Raw genomic sequence first — 19,867 nt, forward strand, 5'->3', positions numbered from 1 at the left:
CCTCATTGGAGCCTTGGTGGCTCAGTGAAGTGGCAGGGGAGAAATGCGCCACCGGCGGCACTGTTGGTCATTTCAGTCCTTCTCATGATGCCAGGGCCCGGAGTGAGGAAGAAGACCAAAGGCGCCAAAGACGCCAAGAAAAAGGGGCGGGGCAAGCGAGTGGCCGGGCTCAAGTTCCGCTTTGGAGGGATCAGCAAGAGGAAGAAGGGGTCCTCGGTGAGTGTGTGCGCGTGTATATGCCAGGGGCTGAGGGGAGGGCTGTTTTGCAGAGTGGGCCACACTCGTTTCCCGAGCTAACTGAAACAAGCCCTGCACCCTCCTCCCAGTCTCTGTATGTACAGGCCTGCTGGGTCTCAGTTTCCCCATTTACTGGTGGGGACGGGACCCTTGCAAGGGCCCATCTAGCTTGCACTCTGGCCATCCTGCTGATCTGGGAGCTTAGCTGCGGCGGTGGCTGCCCAGTGTGGCTCCATCAGGCCAGAGGATCAGCTGACCTTTCACAGGGTGTGCTTGGGGGGCGGAGCCCTGGGAAGTGGCCTGTTTGACCACGCTGGCGGAGCCGTGATTCCTCTCCTCGACCCATGTCTCATCCTTCTCCCCTCACCCCTGCTGGGCAGATGTCCCTTCTCCCGGCTCTGCTGAGCTTTTCTGTGTCACTTGGTGGGGACAAGTGCCAGGTTGTGAGGTTGGCTGCTCTTGAAGGGAGCATGGTCCTGCCCTAGATGTAGCAGCAGACCAGCTCAGCTCTTAGGGAGCCATTAATCTATCAGGCATGTCCACTGAGAGAGATCTGTGGAGATTCCCTAGGGGAGGGGTTCTTTAGGGTGGCCCTTGAAGGATATGTAGGAGTTAGGCAGTCAGCGGTCAGAGCCTGGGGAAACTGTATGGAGCAGAACTGTTGGAGGCACCAGAATTACTCCAGAGCAGGAGCTGCAGGGATGGCGGGCCTGCAAAGTGCTGTACACTAGCACGGTTTCTAGCCGGGCTGGACGACAGAGCAAAGCCACAGGGAGTCTTCAGAGCTCCTGGCCCCGCCTTACCCAACCATCGACCTTTCCTGCAGAGCGAAGAGGATGAGCGTGAGGAGTCAGATCTGGACAACGCCAGCATCCACAGCTCTTCCGTGCGCTCCGAGTGCTCTGCAGCTCTGGGCAAGAAGAACAAGAGGAGGCGCAAGAAGAAGAGGAGTAGGGCTCTTCTCCAAGGGGCGGGGCTCCTCTCCAAGGGGCGGGGCTCTTCTCCAAGGGGCGGTGCTCCTCTCCAAGGGGCGGTGCTCCCCTCCAAGGGGCGGGGCTCCTCTACAAGGGGCGGGGCTCTTCTCCAAGGGGCGGGGCTTCCCTACAAGGGGCGGGGCTCCTCTCCAAGGGCGGGGCTTCCCTGCAAGGGCCGGGGCTCCTCTCCAAGGGGCGGGGCTTCCCCGTGATGGGGGTGCAGCGTGGGGGAAGGGCATCCTCACGTCTCAGGCTCTCCCAACCTCAGCCAGGCAGTCTCCCTGTGCTCCTCAGCCGGCCTTGTCCACTGTCTTGTCCTAGGGAGGAAGAAGTAAGAAGACAGCTAGGGTTTCTCAATGTGAAGCCCTAGCAGAGTGGGGAGTGGAGGAGGAGGCGCTTAAGCTCACTCTACTCTCCGTCAGTCACTCACTCAGCTCCCGACCCACCAAGTACCCCACCCCTCCCTCCTCTCTCCCTCTCTTTGGCTTTTGAGACTGGGTCTGACTACATAGCTCTAGCTGGTCTAGAACTTGCTATGTAGACAGGGCTGGCCTTGAACTCATAGAGATGGCCCTGCCTCAGCCTCCCCAGTTCTGGTCCCTGCTGTTCTTTCTCCATGTGCAATCACAGTCTGTCCGTCCTTCCTTCCTTGTCTCTCCCATCTCTGTCCACCTTCACACACACACACACCCGTTGTTCACTCCCTTGATCTGTCTACCCATCCAGTGGAAATCATTTAAGCACCTATCATGTGCCCGTCTGGCCTGGGGTGGTGGAAATGGTGTGTGTGGCAGGCCGTGGTCATCGCCTCTCTCCCCGTTCCAGTTGATGATGGCGACGGCTATGAGACAGACCACCAGGACTACTGTGAAGTGTGCCAGCAGGGCGGGGAGATCATTCTGTGCGACACTTGCCCGAGGGCCTACCACCTGGTCTGCCTGGACCCGGAGCTGGAGAAGGCTCCGGAGGGCAAGTGGAGCTGCCCGCACTGTGTACGCTGTGGCCGGGGTCCGGACTGGAGCTGGTGGGCCTGGGGACGGGTGCCTGTGGGAGGGGCCCCGGCCCAAGCTTCACCCACCTGGACTCCCCCCGCAGGAGAAGGAGGGGGTCCAGTGGGAGCCGAAGGACGACGATGAGGAAGAGGAGGAGGGCGGCTGTGAGGAGGAGGAGGATGATCACATGGAGTTCTGCCGCGTGTGCAAGGATGGTGGCGAGCTCCTGTGTTGCGATGCCTGCCCCTCCTCCTACCATCTGCATTGCCTCAACCCGCCGCTGCCCGAGATCCCGAACGGTGAATGGCTCTGCCCGCGCTGTACAGTGAGTGTTAACACCTCCCGCCCCAGTCGCCCCGCCCACCGGACCCTGAGCCCGCCCCCGCTGGCCCAGGCCACGCCCCAAACAAGCACGTACTCAAAGACCCGCCCACCGTCTCACTGCGCCCGCTCTCCCCTGAATCCCCTTAGAACTTCTTATTGAGAATTTATTCTGAGCTAAGAACCTCTCATTCCTACTGGGAACTGAACCCAAGAGGCCTCACATTGAGCTGTAACTCCATCCATTGACTTTTAAAAATTGTTTTGGGGTTGCTTGGGCGTGGAACCCAGGGCCTGTATGCCAGGCAAGCTCTCACCAATGGGCTACACCCAAGGCTCATCTTCAGCAGGAAAATGAGGTCCAGTGAGGCACCACACTGCAGCAGAGCTTTCCACTTGGATTCGGGTTCCTGAGGCACCCTGGACTTGGTGTTCCCAGGCTGGATTAGTGACAGAGTGGTGGCCCCACAGCCTGGAGTTTATGAAGGGAGGGACATGACTCTTCCCATGTCCCTCGACTCAAGTCACTGTGGGCACCGAGGGTTCCATGTGTGGAGGAGCTGCCCTGTCCTCCAGTGCTGGATATCCTGTCCCACAGGGTCCCCTCCGTCTTGTGCATATGTCTGTATCGTGTGTGTGTGCATGTCCTTGTCTGTGTAAGGGCTGGAGAGACCCCTCTGACGGGTGCAGCCTTCTTAGCTGTCCTGAGAACACCCCTCCTTGGGGTGGTACCCAGCTCTTCTGGGTTCCTCTCTGCAGGAGGTGAGGCCAGGTGGGCCTATGGCCTGGGAAGGGAGTCCTTCTACATCCCTGGAGTCCAAGAGACTCCACTCTGCCTTTCCCTCTCTTCCCCTTCTCCTTGCTCTTTGCCCTCAGAGGCCAGGGTATGGTTGGTTCTGGGTGTTTGCACAGTGCTGTCCCCCCCCCCCCCCCCCCCCCCCCCCCCCCCCCCCCCCCCCCCCCCCCCCCCCCCCCCCCCCCCGGTGGGGGTGTGTGGTGCACAGTGCATGTCCACACCTGTGCTTTGACACCAACAGCCCTTCGAGGCAGGGGAAGAGAGGCCAGTTTTACAGGCAAGGGACAGGCTGACAGGATGTGTACTTAGGTACATGGATGGATGATGGCAGAGCCGAGACCTGTCTACTACAGTGCCATCTCCCTAAACTGATCATTTTACCTCATTCCATCTGGGGCTCAGATCTGCCCTTGTGAGGGTCACAGCCGATCCAGGCTATCTCAGAGTGGCCCAGAGCATAGATGCTGAGGTGTGACTGCTGGATTGCTCTGGTCTGCCAGACAGCAGCTCCCCGGAGTCCCATGGCTCTTAGGGTCTGAGTGTGTGTGTGTGTGTGTTCCCCAGCCAGCTCAGGTGCACAGGCCTGCACGTAGCCCTGCTTGTCATAAGGGACATGGCCAGGACTGCAGTATTCATGAGTGTCAGGCAGGGCTCCAGTCCTGTGGCTGCTTGTGGGTCAGGATATGGTGTGATTGTTCTTAGGGTTTCGTAGGCAGGGGTAATGTGTGGATGCATGGATAGGGAAGTCTGGAGTTTTGTTTGTCTCCTTGCTTAGTGGATTTTATTGTCTCCTTCTGCCCTATGTGTGTTGTGGGCTCAGTCACCCTGATTTAACTTCCAGGTTCTGAGGAGGCTCACTGTCAATTTGTCAAGTACAAAGGTCCGCTTGGACCCACAAGCTCCATTGCTTGTCTCCTGCATGCACAGCACATGTGGACCCCTGAGGAAGGGAGGGATGCCAGAGTCCCCTTGGCACTGTGTTGACTTGGGAACCTGTGTGGCAGTCTACCGTCATGGGAGCTTCAGGGTGGGACCTTGTGACTTGACCCTGAACTTGCTGACATCCTCTGTTCACAGTGTCCCCCACTGAAGGGCAAAGTTCAGCGGATCCTACACTGGCGGTGGACTGAACCCCCGGCTCCCTTTATGGTGGGGCTGCCAGGACCAGAGGTGGAGCCAGGCATGCCCCCGCCCAAGCCTCTGGAGGGCATTCCTGAGAGAGAATTCTTTGTCAAGTGGGCTGGGCTCTCTTACTGGCACTGCTCCTGGGTGAAGGAGCTACAGGTGAGACTCCCAGGCAGCGTGGTATAAGCCTGGGGCCCTTCAGAGTGGGCAAGAACAGGCTGGCATGTGCTGTTCAGCCTCCACCGCCCCCCAGGCATGGGTGGGAGCTGGGGATGGCACTGAGGAGGAGGCTTGTCCCACCTAGGAGGGGGCTGGGACCTGAAGGGCTGGGCTGGGGTCCCAGGCAAGCATCCTTCTCCCTTTCATAACTTGGACTTCTCTGTGGGCAGCTGGAGCTGTACCACACCGTGATGTATCGCAACTACCAAAGAAAGAACGATATGGACGAGCCACCACCCTTCGATTACGGCTCTGGTGACGAGGACGGTAAGAGCGAGAAGCGGAAGAACAAGGACCCTCTCTATGCCAAGATGGAGGAGCGTTTCTACCGTTACGGCATCAAGCCAGAGTGGATGATGGTCCACCGCATCCTGAACCACAGGTGAGGGCAGCAGGCTTGCCTTTCAGAGCCAGGGATGGGTGCAGCGGGGCAGGAGGAGGGGCAGGGACACACAACTGCAGAGGATGGATAGGGCTGCCCAGCCAGGAGGGTCATCCACCTGCACAGGGTACCTCACGCTCAACATTCTCGTTTACCGTAGGGCAGTCCCAGAGGTGTGCAGATGGAGGGAAACGTGATGAACAGTCTGTGAAACGTGTGCAAAGCAGCTGCTCTGTGGGGTGGGACGTGTGCTGTCTCAGGCTCCTTCCAAATTGGGAGCCAATTAGGGACTGAGGTCAACAGGATGATTCTGGGAGCCAATCAGGTCCAAGAAAGGATCTGTGGGTGTTAGTATCCCAAGAGGCACATTCAAGGAATATACTCAGCATGGGGCTGGCCATGGTGGTGCACACCTTTAATCCCAGCGCTTGGGATGCAGGGGCAGGCAGATCTCTGTGAGTTCAAGACCAGCCTGGTCTACATAGCCAGTTCCAGGACAGCCTGGGCTGCATAGAGAGGTCCGGGGGCTGGAGAGATGGCTCAGTGGTTGAGAGCACTAGCTGCTCTTGCAAAAGACCTGGGTTAGCTTCTCAGCACCCATATGGCAGCTCACTACCTCCTGTAATTCCAGTTCTAGATAATCAGATAGCTCTCCTAACCTCTGTGGGCACTGGGCACACATGTGGTACACATATATATGTGTAGGCATTCACACGTTCACATGTATTCATAAAATAGACTTTTTTTTTTGAGACAAGGTCTTGCTGTGTAGCCTTGACTGACCTGGAACTTACTATGTAGACAAGGATGGCCTTAAACTCAGAGATCCACCTGCCCCTGCCTCTTGAGTGCTGGTATTAAAGGCATGTATCAGCATGTCAGGCTAAAAAAAAAAAATCTTAGAATGTTTTCAGCAAGGCCTAGTTACCTGCCTGGAGCCACAGAGCTGAGGCCGCAGGATTGGGACCTGGACCCAGTCTTTTGGTAGGACTGGTGTTTTCTTAGCCAGGGTTCCTAACCCCTATGCCATCTCTCACTAAAGTCTGGCATCCCAGGTGCTTAGTGGTCAGAGAAGCCAGGGCAAAGATGCCCAGCAGGAGGGCATAGGCTGGGGGAGCCAGCTTCTGAGCAGTGGGTGGTGTGAGCCTCTGCTGATTCCTAGGCTCAGGGGCTGGAGGACAGGTGGTGGCTGCCAGAAGGCCTTGGGAAGGGCCCTGAGTACCCGTCACCCATCACACGGTGGCAGCTTAGAAATCTGACTCCCTCCCTGTTCACAGCTCTCTCCTCCGACTTGGGATGGGTGGCCTTCTCACTCTGTCTCTGACCACAGGCCCTATGGACAGTTATTGTGAGTGCAGAGGAGGTGAAGAACCTCTGTGGCCATGGACTTCTGAGCTGGTCATCACGTGACATGGGCGCTGGGCAGCCTTAATGGGGTGGTTTGGAGAGAACAGGGAAACAAGAATAAGGTGTCTCACTGACTGTGAAGCACCCTGCCCATCCCCAGACTCCAGATGGTACCTGAGCTGGGCCTGGGGTTGACTTGCCCCCCCTTTTCTTTTATAAAAATGCATGCTCAAGTGAAAAGGACAATTTCCTCTGCACCCTCAAAGAGGAGCCGGTGAATCTCCCAGAGTGTGCATAACAACCAATTATTTATTGAAAATAAGCCACTGGTTTCCATGGTGACTGAGAATTGGCCTTGCTCTTTGTGGTTCCCCAGGCCCTACCATCCATTTGGCCTCACCCTTGCCATTTAGGGGTGCCACAGTTCCCTGGCTTTGCTGGGTCCTCCTGGCCTGGCCGCTGTGTCCACTCAGATTCAGCAGGAGACCTCGAGGGTTCTTTCAGTGGCCGCTGTGGGGTGTGGTCATTGGGTTCTCACGTCCCTGGGGACCTTTAGAAGAGGCTGTCCACACCTGCAGAGACTGACTCTGTCTGCTTTGTAGGGAGAGAGCTACACTCTGGATCGATATTGCAAAATGCATTGAACTTTTTACGTTAGAAAATGAGGTCTCTGAGCAGGGAGAGATTCATGGTGTCATTTCCTGTGTTCAGATTACGTCGAGCGCAGACTCACCCCTGCAACAGAGACTGGAAAGGACCCCGGTTGCATCTCTTAGGCCTCTGTTAGCACAGCCTCCCATTGTCCCTGTCTCTGTGTGTCTGCTGTGCTCTCCACACCTTTATCTCTTTTTGCAAGTGGTGTGGCTTGGGGCAAACTACTAAACCTCTCGAGGGCTCTTGCCCTGGTGCCTCCTCCTGGTTGGTCTCGGAATACTAGGACACTATGGATATGAGCGGATTGGCATTTTATGTGGGGCCCTGCCTGGAAAATATGCACACGCCTCCTGCATCTTCTGCTTCTTGTGTTGCAGCTTTGACAAGAAGGGGGACGTGCATTACCTGATCAAGTGGAAGGATTTACCCTATGACCAGTGCACCTGGGAGATTGATGACATCGACATCCCCTACTACGACAACCTGAAGCAAGCCTACTGGGGCCACAGGTGTGCTGGCAGCCAGGTGTGGGGTGCTGGGGCCCCTCCGGGCTTGAGCTGTACTCTTCTGAGCCTGATGCTTCTACCCAGGGAGTTGATGCTGGGAGAGGATGCCAGGCTTCCCAAGAGGCTGGTCAAGAAGGGCAAGAAGCTGAAGGACGATAAACAAGAGAAGCCACCGGACACGCCCATCGTGGATGTGAGCTGAGGGGGGAGGAAGCGGGAGTGCTGGATTGCCAGGTTCACCACCCTCGCCTTGGCAGTACAGGGAGGCTTTTCCTCAGGGACCATTCCCTAGGCTCTCATGGCTGGCCATTTTCAGTGACACTGAGGCTGTATGGGCCAATGGGAAGAGCCTACTGGTCTGGAACTCAGGGATTGGCCTGATTCTACCTCTTGAGTTCTGGGATTAAAGACAGGCACCACACCATGCTGGATCCCTTGGGCATGTTTTAAGAAGCCTGCCTTAGGCTGGGGATAGAGCTCAGTTTGTAGATTGCTTGCCTAGCATGTCCAAGCCCTTGGGCTCAATCCTTAGTGTGGTGGCTTAAACTGAATGTAGTGATACATGCCTTTGACCCCAGCACTCAGGAGTTGGAGGCAGAAGAATTAGAAGTTCAGCATCATCCTTAGCTACGTAGTTGAGTTGGAGGCCACCACAGACCATAGGAGACTTATCCGCCCCCCCCCAAAAAAAACCCCAAAAACTAAACCAAACCAAAACAAAACACCCAGCAGTATCAACAACAACCCAAAACCAAAAAGACCAGGACCCATGGTGGGGACACAGTCCACTGGGGTACCTTATTGGGAAAGTGACCTGGAGATAATGGACAAAAGGGAGCACAGAGTGATGTACTGGGTAAGAGCTGTGCTTTGGGCAGGTGTTAGAGCAGGGGGCAGCGGGTGCTTCTTGGAAGGAGAAGCATCCTAGGCCAGACCTCAAGCAGAGTGAGGCAAGCCAAGCTGGTGGTCCAGGACTCAGGATGTGTCTGATTCTTGCCTCCCCCTCCCACAGCCCACTGTCAAGTTCGACAAGCAGCCGTGGTACATCGACTCCACAGGAGGCACGCTGCACCCTTACCAGCTGGAGGGCCTCAACTGGTTACGTTTCTCCTGGGCCCAGGGCACCGACACCATCCTGGCTGACGAGATGGGTTTGGGCAAGACCGTGCAGACCATTGTCTTTCTCTATTCCCTGTACAAGGAGGTGGGCAGGCCGGAGGGCAAGTGGGTCTGGGTAGGTGGGCGCTGGGCAGGCGGGGTCTGGTGCCATCTACTGGCAGCCAGCTTCACCGCCTCAGGCTCTCTCTGCAGGGCCACTCCAAGGGGCCTTACCTTGTCAGCGCGCCCCTGTCCACCATCATCAACTGGGAACGTGAGTTTGAGATGTGGGCACCTGACTTTTACGTGGTCACCTACACGGGGGACAAGGAGAGCCGCTCTGTGATCCGTGAGAACGAGTTTTCCTTCGAGGACAACGCCATTCGGGGAGGGAAGAAAGTATTCCGCATGAAGGTGAGTGCTGTCTTTACCCCAGCCCCAGGAAGGCAAATCTGCAGTGTTCAGGTCCCTGTGCCCAGCCTGAGTGGACCAGTATCACAGTTGCTCTGTACTGACGTAATGGAGCATCATCACCTGAGGGTTAGTCCACAGAGCTGCTCTTGACTGCCTGGAGGCCAGCTGGCCAGCTAGGCTCCCTCTGAGGCCCCAGGAGGGGCCTTTTCTACCTCTTCCAACTTAGGGTATCTGAAAATCCCCTGACTTATGGCTACATTTCTCTGTCCCTGTCTCTGTTGTTACCTGGAATCCTTCTCCTTGGGTGTCTTCCTCTCATGAAGACACCACTCATGCTGGATTGAGAGACACTCATATCTTAGCCAAATAACTCTTACCTGCCAAGTCTTGTTTCAAAAAAGGAATAAAAGCGTTCAGGTGGATGTGAATGGAGAGGCGATCTTCATCCTAGTACCCAGCTGTGTGTCGGGTTATGAGGCTTCCCTGTGCCTCAGAGCCTGCTCAGTGGAACGTGGCTCAGGCTTGCAGAGCTTCTGGGGGCCAAGAGTTAGTAAACAGTGGGCGTGGCCAAGAGGTGTCTGCTTTGTGCTTTAGTCCCCAGGGGGTCTTTGTCTCAGGGCAGGCCATGACCCAGAAGCTCTTGGGAGCAGGGGGATGACTGTCTGCACTGGTAAATTATCCAAGCCAGGCTCATGGGATGACTGAGTGCAAGCCTGAGCGCATGTGTTTCATCCTGGGAACTCATGTAAAAAGGCCAGACATGGGGATGTGTGTCTGTGGTCCCCTCACTCTTAGGCAAAAATGGGAGGCAAGGACAGAAGAGCTACCCGGGCTTGCCTTCAAGGCTTAGGTGTGTGTGTGTGTGTGCTCGCACGCGGGAGGGGGGCGGTTCTAGGACCCAGAGGTGGTGGATGACTTCAGGCAAACAGCCTGATACACAGATCCATAAGAGAACTCACAGGGACTGTGATAGCACGCACAAGACCTACACACAAGCTCAGCCACACAAAACCAGCAGACAGGAGAAGTGGCGCCAAGTCCCACCTCTAGCCAGGAAGCCATCTGCAGTTGGCAGCTGCTGGAAGAGGGACAGTCGCTTTTCTTCAGTGTGGCGACACTGAGTGTGAACCACAGGTCAGGCTTCAGCTCAGGAGCGGCTGGCCAACCAGGCTCCATGTTTAAGAATGAAAGAACAGGACACTGGGTGGGTAGGGTGGTGGGAGGGGATCTGGGAGGAGTTGGGGGATGGGAAAGAATAAGATTAAAGTATATTGTGGGAAATTCTCAGAGTAAGTGAAAAGATCATTAAAAGAAAGAAAGCTGTAGGTTACCTAGCCTGGTGTATGCAGCCTGGCAGGAACAAAAGAGACCATTTCAACGAGCAGAAAACTGACTCCCAAGGTCGTCCTCTGTCCACATGCTCACCATGGCGCACACCCCCGCACTCACACCACATACGCTGTTGAGACAAGGTCTCATCATTGTGTGCCAGGCTAGCCTTCGGACTCCTGCCTCACTGGGATGGCAGGCCTGTGCTACTGTGTCTGGCTTTGTGTGGGTTCTGGAGACCCACACTCCAGTCTTCCAAGCTTACCCACTGAGCCATCTCCCCAGCCCTGGCGGCAATTATGTCCTTAAACACTTTCTGCCCAGGACTGGTTGAATGCCTGGATGTGGAACGTGCGGAACAGAGGACTATTATTTTCCACCTTCTCCAGGGCACTGAGATTTGTCCACTGATGCGCCTCGTGACAGCGTCATTCCTCCAGGACTCCCCAGATGCTGGCGGGGCTCTCACTCACACTTTCTCCACTGTCCCTGTCCCTTTGGTCTACCCTGTCCCTGCAGCCTCCTTCACGTTCTTGTCCCTCCCCACAGAAGGAAGTGCAGATCAAATTCCATGTGCTGCTCACCTCCTATGAGCTCATCACCATCGACCAAGCCATCCTGGGCTCCATCGAGTGGGCCTGCCTCGTGGTGGACGAGGCCCACCGGCTTAAGAACAACCAGTCCAAGGTAGGAGGCACTGACTGCGGGGCTTATCCCTGGCTGTGTGGCCGCTGCCCTGTGCCTCCCTCCTGACAGCCCTTTTCTTCCCCCCAAAGTTCTTTAGGGTCTTGAATAGCTACAAGATCGACTACAAGCTGCTGCTGACAGGGACCCCCCTCCAGAACAACCTGGAAGAGCTATTCCATCTCCTCAACTTCCTGACTCCAGAGAGGTTCAAGTGCGTCCCTGGGCTGGGCAGGAGTGATGGGTTGTGAAGGCGTGGCAGCCGCCTACTCTGGCTCTGAGAACTGCTTGGGGACCTTGGTTTCCCCATTAGTGAAATGGGAGCATGGGCAGTATTCTGTGGTGATCCTGTGTGGGAAGGTCTCGGCATTCTCCTTCCCTGGGGAAATTACAGCTGTCCCAGCAAGCCGTGGTTTTCTTCAGCACTGTCCCAGAAGGCCCTGGGGCTTCTCCTGGGTTCCTACCCTGTGTCCCCCAGCCTACCCCTGGCTCATTTCACCCACAGTGACTTAAATGACCCACGTGAGCACAATGATGGCAAGCAGAGGCCAGAGCTGGGGTGGGGTGGAGATGGGAGCGAAGTTGGCCCCCTGCTTCCTAGGCCTCCTCATCTCGGTTTAATCCTTGTTCATTTGCTCAGAATTGGGGAGAGGTCAGGGAGGAGGGGCCTGTTTTGGGTGTTGATTCAAGGGCAGGGTGTAGTGTGCTGAATCACGTGACCTTGAGTGCTCATCCGCCTTGGTCTCCTTTTCTGTAGTCTGGGTATCTCTGGGAACTCATGTGCAGAATAGCTGTGAGGATGGGGAGGGATCCTGTGTGGCAGAGGGCTGTGACATGTGTCCTGATGCAGGCTGAGCCGGGGCCTGAGTGGCTACTCAGCAGTACCAAGGCTCTCTGGACCACCGGCCTTTGGGCTCTGCTGGCCGGGGGCCCTGTCCTCTGCCTCATCCTCCCTGGTCCTGATTCCTGTGCAGAGGGCTGTGGTCTGCTCTGGCTCTTATCCCATCTCTTTGCTGCAGCAATCTGGAAGGCTTCCTGGAGGAGTTTGCTGACATCTCCAAAGAAGACCAGATCAAAAAACTGCACGACCTGCTGGGGCCGCACATGCTCCGGAGGCTCAAGGCTGACGTATTTAAGAACATGCCGGCTAAGACAGAGCTGATCGTCCGTGTGGAGCTGAGCCAGATGCAGAAGTGAGTGAGGCAGCCTCAGCTCGTCCTGCAGCACCTGGCCCATCTCCTGGTCTAGTGTCCTCAGCCACCCCTTCCTGCAGACCCCATCTGGCTCCCCTGACCATTCCTGGCTTGGCAGGAGGGCTGCTTACCTGCAGAGGCCTTGCTCACTGCATCTCCTTCTCCTTTTGTGGACTGGAGTCAGGCCGCCCAAGTCCTAGTGATGTCTCCCATTGGCTCGCCGGGTAACCTGTGCCCTGTGGGAAGGCTTCCTGTGCCACTCTGTACATGGTGCCTCGGGACCCCACCAGTCTTCCTGAAGGTAGAGCCTACGCCTTTAGGAGTGTGGGGGGCCTCCAGCCGACCTTGTCCCACACCCTGTTGCAGGAAGTACTACAAGTTCATCCTCACACGGAACTTTGAGGCACTCAACTCCAAGGGGGGCGGCAACCAGGTGTCTCTGCTCAACATCATGATGGACCTGAAGAAGTGCTGCAACCACCCGTACCTCTTCCCCGTGGCTGCCGTGGTGGGTTCCCCGTGGCCGGGTCCCTGTGGTCATCATGGCAGGTCCCAGTGGGCACTGTGTTGGGTTCCTTGTGGCCATCAGGGCATGCTTCCATGGCTGCTTTGTTGGTTCCCCTGCTCTAGTAGGTTCCCTGTGGCCGTCATGATAGGTCTCTACTGGCTGCTGTGTTCCCTGTGGCCACTGTGATAGGTTAACTCTGGTCATCACGGCAGATCTCAAATGTGATAAAGTTCCCTGTGGTCATGGTGGGTCCCTGTGGCTGCCATAGTGGGTTCTCTATGACCATCATCTAGGCCCCGAGTGACTGATGTGTTCCCTGTGGACAATGTGGTGTGGTCTCTTCCCTGTGGCCGTATAGGGGCCTGGCTGTGTGGTGGGTTTCTTGTGGCCCCTGTGGAAGGTGCCCATGGCTGAGTGCTTTGGTCTCCAGTCCTCCATTCCTTCCTGACAACGAATGCCAGAGGTGGACTCTTCTGGGATCTGCCTTTAGATTGACCTGTCCATCTGGGGCCAGAGATGGATGCACCTTCCAGGGCCCATAGCGACCAAGCCAGGTTTCTGTGGGAAGGTCCCTGGGCTTCATTTTAGCACGAGGCCAAGAGTGAGGCTGGCAGGCCTGTGTCTGGAGCCAGGCTCCCTGTGACCCACACTATTGAGCCTGCTTGGGTTTGTACTCTGTGCTCAGTAGAGCAGAAGGGCAGGTGGCCCACGGCCAGGCACTTGCCCATCACTACAGTCTCGTTGGTGCCAGAGCCAGAGGGAGAGCCACCAAGGCTCTGCTCCACTGTGCCCACAGGAGGCCCCTGTGCTGCCCAATGGCTCCTACGATGGCAGCTCCCTGGTCAAGTCTTCAGGGAAGCTCATGCTGCTGCAGAAGATGCTCAAGAAGCTGCGGGATGAAGGACATCGAGTGCTGATCTTCTCCCAGGTGGGCTACCCCGCAGCCAGCTCACATCCACAGGGGAGTCAGCTGACTGTGGGCTGAAGGCCTCTGAGCCCCTGCATGACACATCTGGGTACCACGTTCACGGAGATAGGGTCTGGTTGCTATAGAGACCAGCATATCCCCATCTCATCTCCCTATACCTGACCCTCTGGCCCATGTGTCCAGGCTGGTATGATAGCCCCCTCTCTTTTGTTCAGCCTCTTTTCACCCCGCGGCTTGGTTGTTAAGGTAGTCCTGAAGTTGGTCTGGGAGGACCCCACGATGGGGGCAGCTCCAGGAGCTCCTCTCTGTAGCTTGCTCCAAGGGCCCACTGGTGACAATGCTTTCTGTGTGTGCAGAAGTGGGGCCACCCAGCTCAGTGGTTCTCTCCCTCTTCCTCTGCTCTTTGTTCGGCTCATCATGTTTCAGTCTGGTTTCTGGGCACAGACAGGAATGTATAGGCTCTTCCCTCAAACTGTCCAGTCTGGAGGGAAAAAGACAACTCATGAGACACTTGTCCAAACTGATGGTCAGGGCTGTGTTGGAGGTTACACAGTGGTGAGGGTCCTAGGACTAAAAACACTTGCCTGGGATGAAACGGAGCGAGGCTATTTCTCAGCGTGAGTGTGGGGTTCAGTTCTCCTGTGTAAAAAGTTGAGTGAAGAGGTTTGCTGGTGCCTGCCAGTGGCAGGCTGGGGTGGGAAGTGGGCACAGAGACTGAGGAGGCAGGCCAGGCCCATGACTACAGCTGGACCGGGTGGCAGCTGGCAGGCTGCATCCATTTTCTCTGCTGACACCATTTCTGCCACAAAACGTGAGTCAGGTTGAAGGCCCTAGGAGCCCAAGTTGTGGAAACGATTGTGATAGAAATGTACCGGGGGAGAAATGACAGGGATGTGGCCCTCCCGTTTATATGATCTGACAAACCCAGACTCCGCCAAACTCTTCAGGAACACATCTACATCCATCCCATAAAACAATAATTAGAACTGAAATGAAGAGAGAATACCCTGGAAAACACTGTAAAAATTTTGGGATTTTCGAAGGTTATGGAGTGACTTGTCCATAAAGGAAGAAATTAGACACAGGCAGGGAGAGATAGCGTAAGAAACAACAGATCAGAACGCAGGCAGCTGGAGAGACGGCTCAGGGTGAAGGGAGCCTGCTGCTCTTGCAGAGGACTGGGATTTGGTCACCAGCACCCACAACATGCAGCTTGCCACCTCCCATAAGACCATTTCCAGGGTATCAGACATCTTCTTCTGGTCTCTGAAGGCACCTGTGTGCATGTGCACATACACACACGTGGACACACATACACGTAAATAAAAAAAAAAACTTAAAAAATGCAGAGGAGTTTAGACATTGAAAGAGAACACTGTGTAAGACTGGATAAATAAACTCTCACCATTGAAAAAACGCTGATGACCTGGAACCCGAGGCTGAGGAATTTCCCCAGCATGCATCAGAAACAGATGAGAAAGCGTGGAGGATGTCTGAGGAGGCACTGCCAGGAATTGCAGAGAAAGCACCAGGAAATTGTGAAAGTCGTATTTGTAGACTCAGAGTCTCAGTGGTCTCAGATCTGCAGTGCTCCACGGAAGACTAAGCAGGGTCCGAATCGACAGGCCAGCCCCTGGACACCAGCTAGGGAAAACAGCTTAGTCTCAGACCTTTGGAGGAGGGATGCTCAGCCCTCAGACTTATCAATAACAGCAGGTGGTGAGGGCAGTGTCCGAATCCCCATGCTTTGAAGGAGGGTGTCTGCTGGTGGTTTCATATAATTGAACTATCTAAGGACAGGAGGGGACCAGACAGGACTCTGGGTGCTCTGAGGGGCTGCTCATGGGAGGTAACATTGGGAATATAACAAAGGAGGTGACATTGAAGCTCTCTAGGCAGTGAGGGGCCCGTGTATGTCAGGAGTCATGTGGTTGGGAGTAGGTATGGGGAGAGATATGGACTTGCAGGGTGTTGATGCCAGCAGATGGGGCTGTCTTTTGGGGAGGTGGGAGTGAACCAGAGGCTTGTGCCTGAGGCTATGTACGGGGGCTGCTCTGGAGAGTAGATGGTGGGTGAGAGGTGAGGTTGGGGGCTGTGTTCCTTTTAGGAAGGCTGCTTTGGCCATGTCCTCCAGCTCTGGAATTCTCTTACCCATGGTGGGGTCCTGGCTTGGTAGCAGTGACTCATGAATCTTTTTTTTTTTTTTTTTTTTTTGTAGATGACCAAGATGTTGGACCTCTTGGAGGACTTCCTGGAGTATGAGGGCTACAAGTATGAGCGAATTGATGGAGGCATCACTGGGGGCCTCCGGCAAGAGGCCATCGACAGATTCAATGGTATCCATCCCTCTTAAGGGACCCCGTGTCTCTGGGGGTCTTACTTAGTCTGACCATCCAATTAAGTGCTTCCCAAGCTGATTTGCAAATGGAAGAAACACACCGGTTCTTAGGTCACAACTGTTTTCCCTTGTTATTATTTTCTTAAGATCTTACTATATAGCTCAGACTCACCTCTAGCTCACCATCCTCCTGCCTCAGTCTCCCATGGCTGGGGTTACATGTGTACCACCATGCCAGACACTTTTTACAGTCTGTTGGGTTCTAAGGAGACTCAGCAGACAAGCTCTCTAAGCAGCATTAGAGATGGACAAGAAGAAGGCAGAGTGGGAAGGAAAGGCCACTTGCCGCAAACTGGCTGGCCCTCCTGGTTGACGGCCACCTGGGCCTTGAAAGTTGGCTTCCTTCTCATGCTGGCTCCCTCCAGCTTGGCCAGGGCCCAGCACCAGCAGGGTTGTGTGAGCCCGGCAGACGATGTGGCTGCTCCTCTGGGTCGCAGCCTGTCCTCTGCCTGGGGACCTTTGCTCCGGTGCCTGCCCTCCTCTGTGCCGTCTCCCTGACCCCTGCCCAGGTGTGCCCACTAACTCACCTGTGCCCGCTGGCCTCTTTCTCAGCTCCTGGGGCCCAGCAGTTCTGCTTCCTGCTCTCGACCCGGGCCGGTGGCCTGGGCATCAATCTGGCCACAGCAGACACAGTCATCATCTACGACTCGGACTGGAACCCTCACAATGACATCCAGGTCCGTGTCCCGCCCCTTGTGCCCTCAGCACCTCTACCCTTCCTCCCCTCCGTACGCCTTCGCGTCCCTGGCACTGTGCCCCTGGTGTGGAACCTCCCCCCCTAAAAGAGGGCCCTGGGAGGTGAGGGGAGGAGGGGCAGGGGAGGTGTTCAAGACGCACAGCAACTTGAATGACGGTCTTGATCTGTCCTGTTTTGGAGGGGTAGGAATACAGGGAGCCTGCTGGACATGGGAGAGGAGGGAATGGAGGGAACAGATGGGATGACAGGAAAGGATGGAGAGAGAGCAGGGTGTAGGGGTAGCCACCCGATGTTCTCCAGCCACCTCACTCTGGGCAGGACATGACACACTTTGACAGTTTGGGGTACACACACACACACACACACACACACACACACACACACACACACACGCACACACGCACACGCACACTTGTGTGTCACATACCCTGCCACACCAGGGCCGTATTGTATAGAGACACAGTGGAGTCCCAGGCATATCCACCAGGGCAGTTCCCAGGCCTTGCTGCGTTTCCAGCACATGGCTTTTCCGTCCCGTGATCACTCACACACAATGAGATGTAGCCCACCTTCCCCTGATCCAGCACTGGAGTCCCAGGACGCCTCATTTCCATCAAGCATGCAGGTCACTGTTCCTGGACACACCCTTGTATGCCTGGAGTCACACCTACATCCACACGCCGGGCATATTTTCACTCTAAACCAAACTGGCCACAGGCCACAGTGCTGCTGGACACTGAAGTGTGCCCAGATGCACTGCTCTCCCACGGTGCACCTCCATGTGTGGTCAGGCTGCCCCTCCAGGACCACGGGCCTCCCCTACGGTCCTCCTCGGTGCACCTGGCTGTGGCCTGGAGCTCTGAGTCAAGCCCTGGGTGCTGAGCTGCGGTCTCCCCCAGGCCTTCAGCCGCGCTCACCGCATCGGGCAGAACAAGAAGGTGATGATCTACCGCTTCGTGACCCGGGCCTCTGTGGAGGAGCGCATCACTCAGGTGGCCAAGCGCAAGATGATGCTCACACATTTGGTGGTGCGGCCTGGCCTGGGCTCCAAGTCAGGCTCCATGACCAAGCAGGAGCTGGATGACATCCTTAAGTTCGGCACAGAGGAGCTCTTCAAGGATGACGTGGAGGGTGGGTCTCCCTTCTGTGGGAGCGTGACGGGGGTGCGAGGTAGCCCTGTTTGAGGCATACCCATTCAGGACCCCAGGGTCCCTGTCCTCTTCTCTAATCCAGCTTGGGACACCCCCAGAGTGAGTTAGGGTTGCATCTCTGCTTGCTGCCCACCAACCCTGCAGTTCCTCAGTGCCCTGGCCCAGTGTCCTTCCTCTTCTGCTATTCAGGCATGATGTCCCAGGGCCAGAGGCCTGCCACACCCACCCCCGAAGTGCAGTCCTCCAAGGGCGGATCTCTGGCTGCCAGTGCGAAGAAAAAGCATGGCAGCACCCCACCAGGTAGGGGCCCACCTGAGTCACCCACAGCCTTTGTCTAGTCAGGTGGCTGCTCCCGGACCCGAGGAGGTCTTCTGCTGCCCATGGCTCCACTGTTGGCTCTGGGTGGGTCGGGAGGAGTCACACCTGCCCGGGTTCCGGTGTGGCTTCCTCGCCTGGCCACCAACCTTCTCACCTAGTAGAAGGGCCACCTTGGCAGGTGACCCTGAGTTGAACCTGGGCACCTACATCTGTGTTCACCTGCTCACCCCTCAGGTGACAACAAGGATGTGGAAGACAGCAGCGTGATCCACTATGATGATGCGGCTATATCCAAGCTGCTGGACCGGAACCAGGATGCCACAGATGACACGGAGCTACAAAACATGAACGAGTACCTGAGCTCCTTCAAGGTGGCACAGTATGTGGTCCGCGAGGAAGACGGCGTGGTAAGGCCAGAGTGCCACGCTGCCCCTGGCAGCCCCACCCTGCGCTTCCCCCCCACCCTCCAGCCCCACACCACGCCTCTGTCTTGTCCTGTTCTAGAACATGCTACCTCATCTCCCTCCGGTGTCTTGAGAAGCCCAGTTGCCGCTACAGCTCCTAGTCTCTTCCATTGGCTCCAGCCATCCTTGCAAACCTGGGCATTGGTTATAGTTCCCTTTAAAACCATGAACCAGCTGGGCAATGGGGGGCCTGCCTTTAACCCCAGCACTCAGGAGGCAGAAGCAGGTGGATCTCTGAGTTTGAGGCTAGCATGGTCTACAGAATGAGTTCCAGGATAGGCTGGGCTACAGGGAGAAACCCTGTCTCAAAAACCAAAAACCAAAACCAAACAAACAACTCAAAACAACAGCAAAACGAAAAACAAATATAAAACCATGAACCTCGAGGGCAGTGTCGGAAGCCAGAGTTTCCCACTGAGGCCAGGATGTCATGTGGAGTGAGGGACAGTGGCAGGGAGGAGACCAGCTAGGGCTGGAGCCATCAGGGAGGGCTTTCTGGAGTAGGCAAGCCCCTCACTTGCCCCAGGGGTCTGTGAAGGTGGGTAAGGTGTGGCAGAAGCACCTGGGTGTGGCCAGCCCTCCCCCACATCACGTCCCCAGGAGGAGGTGGAGCGGGAGGTGATTAAGCAGGAGGAGAATGTGGACCCTGACTACTGGGAGAAGCTGCTGCGTCACCACTATGAGCAGCAGCAGGAGGACTTGGCCCGCAACCTGGGCAAGGGCAAGCGCATCCGCAAGCAGGTCAACTACAACGACGCCTCCCAGGAGGACCAGGGTGCGTGTGGTGAGCAGGGGCACCCCACAGGGGCTGCAGGGTGTGTGTGAGCAGGGGCACCCCACAGGGGCTGCAGGGTGTGTGTGTGAGCAGGGGCACCCCCACACAGGGGCTGCAGGGTGTGTGTGAGCAGGGGCACCCCCACACAGGGGCTGTAGGGTGTGTGTGAGCAGGGGCACCCCCACACAGGGGCTGCAGGGTGTGTGTAAGCAGGGGCACCCCCACACAGGGGCTGCAGGGTGTGTGTGAGCAGGGGCACCCCACACAGGGGCTGTAGGGTGTGAGCAGGGGCACCCCCACACAGGGGCTGTAGGGTGTGTGTGAGCAGGGCACCCCACACAGGGCTGAGTGTGGTGT

The 19,867-nt window shown here is 56.4% G+C and overlaps 1 protein-coding gene across 9 annotated transcripts in view; it reads left to right on the forward strand.

Annotated features, from left to right (window-relative positions):
* Chd5 (chromodomain helicase DNA binding protein 5) overlaps positions 1–19,867 on the forward strand; it is a 51,373-nt gene that overhangs the window by 19,097 nt on the left and 12,409 nt on the right. For 5 of the 9 annotated variants that reach the window (XM_037203236.1, XM_037203238.1, XM_037203240.1 and 2 more), the window contains exons 6-26: positions 95–216; positions 1,064–1,187; positions 2,037–2,203; positions 2,307–2,528; positions 4,398–4,604; positions 4,835–5,046; positions 7,425–7,556; positions 7,638–7,746; positions 8,566–8,757; positions 8,865–9,065; positions 10,944–11,081; positions 11,171–11,292; positions 12,098–12,271; positions 12,638–12,779; positions 13,576–13,707; positions 15,926–16,043; positions 16,658–16,782; positions 17,702–17,933; positions 18,143–18,253; positions 18,506–18,678; positions 19,336–19,519. In XM_037203236.1, the coding sequence (XP_037059131.1) occupies positions 95–216; positions 1,064–1,187; positions 2,037–2,203; positions 2,307–2,528; positions 4,398–4,604; positions 4,835–5,046; positions 7,425–7,556; positions 7,638–7,746; positions 8,566–8,757; positions 8,865–9,065; positions 10,944–11,081; positions 11,171–11,292; positions 12,098–12,271; positions 12,638–12,779; positions 13,576–13,707; positions 15,926–16,043; positions 16,658–16,782; positions 17,702–17,933; positions 18,143–18,253; positions 18,506–18,678; positions 19,336–19,519 (3,339 nt within the window). The remainder of the gene's footprint in view (positions 1–94; positions 217–1,063; positions 1,188–2,036; positions 2,204–2,306; positions 2,529–4,397; positions 4,605–4,834; positions 5,047–7,424; positions 7,557–7,637; positions 7,747–8,565; positions 8,758–8,864; positions 9,066–10,943; positions 11,082–11,170; positions 11,293–12,097; positions 12,272–12,637; positions 12,780–13,575; positions 13,708–15,925; positions 16,044–16,657; positions 16,783–17,701; positions 17,934–18,142; positions 18,254–18,505; positions 18,679–19,335; positions 19,520–19,867) is intronic. The other 4 variants (XM_028883064.2, XM_037203242.1, XM_028883067.2 and 1 more) reach the window with 2 other exon arrangements.

The sequence above is a fragment of the Peromyscus leucopus genome, chromosome 2 (genome assembly GCF_004664715.2).
Source record: "Peromyscus leucopus breed LL Stock chromosome 2, UCI_PerLeu_2.1, whole genome shotgun sequence".
Lineage (NCBI taxonomy): Eukaryota > Metazoa > Chordata > Mammalia > Rodentia > Cricetidae > Peromyscus > Peromyscus leucopus.